At 53.0% G+C, this 7,500-nt stretch overlaps 1 protein-coding gene across 4 annotated transcripts in view; it reads left to right on the forward strand.

Annotated features, from left to right (window-relative positions):
- The window catches only part of acsbg2 (acyl-CoA synthetase bubblegum family member 2), a 36,116-nt gene that overhangs the window by 15,522 nt on the left and 13,094 nt on the right, over window positions 1-7,500 (forward strand). For all 4 annotated transcript variants that reach the window (XM_035414062.1, XM_035414059.1, XM_035414061.1 and 1 more), the window contains 4 exons: window positions 2,538-2,809; window positions 5,179-5,267; window positions 6,195-6,315; window positions 7,095-7,175. In XM_035414062.1, the coding sequence (XP_035269953.1) occupies window positions 2,538-2,809; window positions 5,179-5,267; window positions 6,195-6,315; window positions 7,095-7,175 (563 nt within the window). The remainder of the gene's footprint in view (window positions 1-2,537; window positions 2,810-5,178; window positions 5,268-6,194; window positions 6,316-7,094; window positions 7,176-7,500) is intronic.

Raw genomic sequence — 7,500 nt, forward strand, 5'->3', positions numbered from 1 at the left:
CGGCTGCTCATATGGGAACGCCTCCCCAACGGCACCCCGCCAATTTCGATTCCCACTTTAACCCCTTAGATACCATTTAATATAGTTGCGCATTTTTGGCCAGTAAGCGTGTTTAAAATGCCCTGCGGTCCGCGATGTTTTTTTTTTTTTTTCCCCCAGATTTCACTTCTAAAGACTCGAGAATATATATGTGACTTTTACTTTTGCCACAAAACCACCGCTCTCTACTGGAATAGGGGAACTCCAAAAACTCTCTGTTCTTCTTTTCTTTGAGAAAGTTCATTTTGAGAGCGGCCGCTTCCTGTTCGTAGCCGATGCTAATCCACGCTCTGGCAGCGACATGGAACTTTGGCCGAGCCGGGGGGGTGGGGGGGTATCTGTGGGTGGGGGGGGTGGTGAGAGTGTGGAGGGGAGAGACAAGCGGTGTATCTCGTTCTTATCAGAACGTCTCTGTTGCCCTGGTCTTTGTTTGCTGTGCCCGTGTGCCAGTCGATACGCACGTCCCCGACGCCCCGGGTGATCTTGACCGTCCGTCCGTCTGTGTGTGTGCGTGTGCGTGTGTGTGCGTGTGTGCGCTCACGGAAGGTCAGCGAGACCCCGGGGGAGGAGCGAAACGCTCGCTGGATTGTGCTCTGATCTCTGACTCCGCCGCCCCCCCCATTACATTACATTACAGGCATTTAGCAGACGCTCTTATCCAGAGCACAACACAACTTTTTTACATAGCACTTTACATTGTATCCATTTATACAGCTGGATATATACTGAAGCAATTTCGGTTAAGTACCTTGCTCAAGGTACTTAACCGCCCCCCCCCCCACGCGGGTAGCGCACTCAGCCCACGCTGGTATTGCGGCACGCGGTGACCGTTACTTCTCGCCCCACTTGGCCGCGGGTCAGGGGCACACGCGCCCGCGGGCAGCGCTTCTGGAACGTTCCGTCCCGCCCCCGTGGCTGAACTCTGCCCCGCTTCGCTGTGAGCTGCAGCGCCGCGCCGCGCCGGGCCACGCCGGGCTGTCACCTGATCTTTGACAGTCGGCGGAAAGCAGATGTCAGCTCTGACTCCGTGACAGCGCCTCCTCCGCCCTGCTCCGCCTTTGCCCCCGTGGACAGAGTGACCTCACGGATCCTCGCGCGTCAGTGCATCGTATTTATATGTGTTTATAGGCCCTGTGAGCAAACATGTGATTCAGTCCGGCGCTGGTACTACAGCACAACCATACTGCCTCAGTTCTAAAGCCTCTAAGACTGAAAAAGCTGAACGGCTCAGTCAAAAGGTCCATAATGCAGGTTTTTAACGTGGTTCTGAAGGATGTTTCTACATACGCCCTTTAAGACCACTGTGCTTTTGAACTCTGGGTTTGGCGTAACGTTCAGGGAGCTGGGCTCATAACTCCAGGGTTATTGGTTCAGTTCCCTGGTGTGTGCTCGAGCTAGGGCACTTAACCTAAGCTAAGCCTGTAATGTAACCTGCGCTGCTTGAGTAAACACCCAGCTGTATAAACGGACTGTGTGTGAAGCCCGGGAGCTGTGTCAGTCGCCCTGGATAAGAGCGTCTGCTCAAAGGCCTGAGTGTAAAATGAATCCGTTTTGGCTGCAGAGCAGTTTTGACGGTAAAAGCAAGTTTTGTGGTTGGCGGTAAGCTACTTGCTGCAGCTCGTCTTGCTGTTCTGCTTATTGTGAGTTTAAAAAAACACTCCCGAGATTTTGTCTTTTGACTGTTTTTCTCGCCACCGTTTTCAGTGTTTTTCTTCCCATTGGGGAGTTTTTTCTCGCCACAGTTTCAGTTTTTTTACCCAGTTCTCCTCCTGTTTCTCTGTGAAAGCGTCTTTGTGACCGTTCTGTGTGAAAAGCGCTGAACACAGTAAAATCTGTTTGATGTGATGTGTGAGGGAGTCAGCATGTCCGTTGGGCTGAGGCTGTGGCTTAGTGCTGCTTGGGCTCGGTTCTGGCGCCCCGCAGAAAGCAGCTGGTGGCGCCCCCTTCTGGCCCCGCTGCTGTACTGTCGGTGCTTGTGCCCGGCGTGGTGTGGTCGCCTGGTCACCGTGCCACTGCCCTGTCAGCACAGACTCCACTGAGCTGAGGTGGGGCTACAGATTATTCACACGCACCAGATACTCAACTCTGCATTCTTAACATTGTCCAAGTTCTGTCTCTGTAGCCGTGAGACACAAACGTCCCAATTGTGTTTTATGAATATTCATGATGAGGGTGTGGCACCTTATGAATATTCATATGTGGTGAACCGTGGCAGCTGATGTTCAGTGCTGTAATACGGCACCAGAAACCTGCTGTTACCAGCCGAAACCCTTTTGAGAGCCGGTTTTTTGGAATGTCTTTTCAAAATCGTTGTTCTAGAACTCCACTGCTTTCAACTACCAGCAGTGATTGTGACATCAGCATTAGAATGTTCGGTTCCAACCACACGTTTGTGCTCTTACTCCTTAAAAGGGTTAAACACGTGAATGTGGGGGAAAGTGTGCGATTGTGATGTCACAGCGCTGACGTTGCCCTGGCTCCGCCCCTCTCTCGCACAGGCACTGTTCCCCGGCCGGCCTCCCTGTCCCTGGCCTCCTCAGACGAGCTCAAGCTGTGGACCTCCAGGCGCGACGGGGAGGTGAAGCTACGGGTGTCCGAATCGGGCCCCGCCTCCGAGCCCCCCGTCACCGTGCACCAGATGTTCACCTCCACGGTGGAGCGGTACGGGGCGTACCCCGCGCTGGGCTGGAAGGAGGGGGACCAGTGGAAGACGCTCAACTACAAGGACTACTACCAGCAGTGCAGGACAGCTGCCAAGGGCTTCCTCAAGGTGAGCCCCCACATACTGCAGCCCCCACACGCTAGAACACACCAGCTTGTTTTAGTTTTAGTTTTATAATGAAAAAACCTTTTTTTGGAGATAAGTCTCGTAGTCTTGTATGTAAGTACAGCTGGGATTAGGGTATGGGTTAGCCACATGGTTAGTGATGGGGTTGAAGGCAGGATTCGGGCTGTGTTCATGAGCTAATGTTATTTTTTGCAGACATGTGACTGTTAACATTGCCCTTCCTGCTGTTGCCGTGACACAAGCGCCAAACATCCGTTGCCATGGCTAAGTGGCGATTCCGCTTTTAGACAATGGCAAAATATTTTTTTTTAAAGCTGCACTGCTTCCCTTCCTGGACAGAGCATTTCCCCTCTGAGACTGAAAAAGAGTATTTTCTCTCTCTCTCTCTCTCTCTCTCTCTCTCTTTCTCGCTCTCCGACTTCCCCATTTTTTTCTTCTTCTTCTTCTTTTGGTCCCGCCCTCGCGCTCTGACCCGACTTCCTCGTGTGCTTAACCCTCGTGGCCCAGATCGCCCTCCCTCAGCAGGAGAAGGGAACGCCGGGGGGGGGGGGCGTAACCCTCGTGGCCCGGATCACCCTCCCTCAGCAGGAGAAGGGAACGCCGGGGGGGGGGGCAGACGGCAGACGGGCGTGGCTCTGTTCCAGACCGCCGTCTCCATGGGGCCCCCAAGGGGGGCGGGTGGGGGGCGGGGGTTGGGAGGTGGGGGGGCGCAGGCTTGTTTACTGTGTGACGGGGTGCTGGAGAGGGGGGGGGGGGGGGGGGGAAACAGGGCTGTTTATTGTGAAGCCAAACTGCGCGGGGGAGGGGGGGTTCTGACCCGGGGGGGGGGGGGGGGGCTTGTGCGTGTGTCGGTATGAGCGTGTGGGCCTGGGGCCCGGGGCAGCCCTGTGACTCTCTCCAGACAAAGCCGGCCTCAGTGTTACAGACGTGGCGTATCACGGGCGGAGTGTAGCACAGTGGGTAAGGAACTGGGTTTGTAACCGAAAGGTCGCAGGTTCGATTCCCGGGTAGGGCACTGCTGTTGTACCCTTGAGCAAGGTACTTAACCGAAATTGCTTCAGTATATGTCCAGCTGTATAAATGGATACAATGTAAAATGCTATGTAAAAGTTGTGTAAGTCGCTCTGGATAAGAGCGTCTGCTAAATGCCTGTAATGTAATGTAATGTATCAGCGGCTGTGTGCGGGGCCCGCCATTGGCTGCTGAGGCCTGTTGAGGTCACGCCTGTCCTGTGTGCTGAGCGCTGGCAACGGCAACAGTGACGTGACCGTACGCTGCTGTTAGCGCCCTGACGTCAGCGCTGTTTCCGGTAGCGCTAGTGATGGAGTGTTTCTGTGCACTGCTGTTAGCGTTAGCGTCCTGACCTCGGCCCTGTTTCCAGTAGCGCTCGTGATGGTAGTGTTTCTGTAGTCTCGCGTTAGCGTTAGCGTCCTGACCTCGGCCCTGTTTCCAGTAGCGCTCATGATGGTAGTGATTTGGTACTCTCCTGTTAGCGTTAGCGTCCTGACCTCGGCCCTGTTTCCAGTAGCGCTCGTGATGGTAGTGTTTCTGTACTCTCCCGTTAGCGTTAGCGTTAGCGTCCTGACCTCGGCCCTGTTTCCAGTAGCGCTCGTGATGGTAGTGTTTCTGTACTCTCCCGTTAGCGTTAGCGTCCTGACCTCGGCCCTGTTTCCAGTAGCGCTAGTGATGGTAGTGTTTCTGTACTCTCCCGTTAGCGTTAGCGTCCTGACCTCGGCCCTGTTTCCAGTAGCGCTTGTGATGGTAGTGTTTCTGTACTCTCCCGTTAGCGTTAGCGTCCTGACCTCGGCCCTGTTTCCAGTAGCGCTAGCGTTGGAGTGTTTCTGTACTCTCCCGTTAGCGTTAGCGTCCTGACCTCGGCCCTGTTTCCAGTAGCGCTCGTGATGGTAGTGTTTCTGTACTCTCCCGTTAGCGTTAGCGTTAGCGTCCTGACCTCGGCCCTGTTTCCAGTAGCACTAGCGTTGGAGTGTTTCTGTACTCTCCCGTTAGCGTTAGCGTTAGCGTCCTGACCTCGGCCCTGTTTCCAGTAGCGCTCGTGATGGTAGTGTTTCTGTACTCTCCCGTTAGCGTTAGCGTCCTGACCTCGGCCCTGTTTCCAGTAGCGCTTGTGATGGTAGTGTTTCTGTACTCTCCCGTTAGCGTTAGCTTCCTGACCTCGGCCCTGTTTCCAGTAGCGCTAGTGATGGTAGTGTTTCTGTACGGTAGTGTTTCTGTACTCTCCCGTTAGCGTTAGCGTCCTGACCTCGGCCCTGTTTCCAGTAGCGCTTGTGATGGTAGTGTTTCTGTACTCTCCCGTTAGCGTTAGCGTCCTGACCTCGGCCCTGTTTCCGCAGCTGGGTCTGGAGCGATACCACGGCGTGGGAATCCTGGGCTTCAACTCCGCCGAGTGGTTCATCGCCGACATCGCCGCCATCCTGGCTGGGTGAGTGTGCCCGGACTGCCCCGGGCCCTCGTACCTGCGACGCACAGCGCACCTGAGTCAAACACGTTAACCCAGGGCTGCCCATGCCCTGCTCCTGGAGATCTGTAAGGGGCGACATAACTCAGGAGGTAAGACCGATTGTCTGGCAGTCGGAGGGTTGCCGGTTCAAACCCCGCCCTGGGCGTGTCGAAGTGTCCTTGAGCAAGACACCTAACCCCTAACTGCTCTGGCGAATGAGAGGCATCAATTGTAAAGCGCTTTGGATAAAAGCGCTATATAAATGCAGTCCATTTACCATTTACCATCTGTGGTCCTGTAGGTTTTCTACTAATTAGCAGCTCAACCAGATCTCTCGCTGTTGAATGAGGTGTGGGCTTTGTTGGGGTTGGAGTGAAAACCTACAGGACGGTAGCTCTCCAGAAACATGGTATGGGCAGCGCTGCCTTCAAGCCTTTATGCAAACCAAATGCATTTTCATCAGTATTCAGGTGATATTAAAAAAAGGCTTCTGCACACGTAAGAGAAAAACCGTCACATTTAAGTGGAGTCTCACTTGGCAACAAATGTATTTCATTATACACTCAGCGAGACACTGTGCTGAGCTCCAGTTATCAGTGTTCAGAACAGTCTGTCTGGTTGGTAATGTTCCACTAAAAATCATCCAGACTCTCAAAGGAACATTTTAGAATTTCACCAGCATGGAACATGTCCCTCAGAGGATGGATTTGACCCAGATATGGCAACCCTACGCGGTGAGCCCTTATGTGGGGGGGCGTTCGGGCCGCTGTTGACATAATGAACTGTGCTGGCAGGTAGCCGGGCTGGCCCTAGCGATAAAAACAGCAAGGTGTGGGAGGAGAGACGCGTAACCGTGGTAACCGCGCGCACGCTCACCCCTCTTCCTTCCCCCCCCCGCCCGTTCCCCAGCGGGTTCGCAGTGGGCATCTACACCACCAACTCCGCAGAGGCCTGCCAGTACGTGGCGGAAAACTGCCAGGCCAACATCCTGGTGGTGGAGAACCACAAGCAGCTGCAGAAGATCCTACAGGTGAGGAGGAGGAGGGGGAGGAGGGTGGAGGAGGAGGAGGAGGGGGAGGGGGAGGGGGGTGCAGTGTCTGCTGGCTTTCGGTGTGTCTCAGCCCGAGTGGTCAATTTAAGTCATTGATTGGCTAGACAGTCCACATGGTTTGTTTTCAAGGGTGTGATTGGCTGCTGATTGAAAGGATAGAAATAGCTGCAGACACTGCGGCCCTCCAGGACTGACGTTTGAAACCCCTGATCTGCAGTATTGAGAGCATCCAGCACTGCGTCTGGCCTGGACTGGAGCAGCCCAAGGGCTCTCTGTCTGTACTCCGTGACCTCACACGCCAGGCCACACGTTGACAGTTTCCTGTGTAACGTAAATATCTGCTTCCTGCCTAATATCAGTGCAGAAACTGGCTTTTAAATCGCCTCCGCCTGTGAGCTCCGGTCTGTTTGTCTACACAAAGCATGCATCGCTGCCAGTGGCTTAAGATCAAGGTTATTTGATCTTTTTTTTCCAGGTCAGACTGTGAATTTGTTTTCAATTCATATTGAGGTCTTATGCTCCTGTTTTTGTCTGAGTACATGAAAACGCAAAAGCACTCCTGTTATTATAGCATTTGTATGACAATAGTTTGAAAGGGGACGTCCGGGCAAATGGGCCATCCTTTGTGTGTAAGTGCGGACTGAGATTCGAGTCAGAGTTTGCTTCAATGGTTTCATTGGAAATCCTAATGTGGCTGATAATATCCTCTGTGTGTGTGTGTGTGTGTGTGTGTGTGTGTGTGTGTGTGTATTTTCCAGGTCCAAGACAAGCTGCCTCACTTGAAAGCCATAATCCAGTACAAAGATGAACTGAAAGAAAAGAGACCAAGCCTGTTCACGGTGGGTGTGGAGTCGAAATGTGTACAAAATGTGCTGTTGTGACAAACGCTTTTTAAAAAATCTTCCTATTCAGTTTTTAACAAAATGGTTTTTTTTCTTGTTGCATAGTAACACAGATGATGTCTCATGGCATTTAAGGGTGCTCTCTGTCAGATTATTTGACTCAAGGTGTTTAATAGAATTTCCTCAAACCAGGCAACAGCTGCTCACTCTGCTGTCTCCTCATACATAATTCTGGGTTTGGAGAGGTGCGGGTGCACGTGCGTGTGTGTGTGTGTGTGTGTATATTTATAGACTACAGAAACACTTCCTTTTTTTACTATGT

Source organism: Anguilla anguilla, chromosome 4 (assembly GCF_013347855.1).
Source record: "Anguilla anguilla isolate fAngAng1 chromosome 4, fAngAng1.pri, whole genome shotgun sequence".
NCBI lineage: Eukaryota > Metazoa > Chordata > Actinopteri > Anguilliformes > Anguillidae > Anguilla > Anguilla anguilla.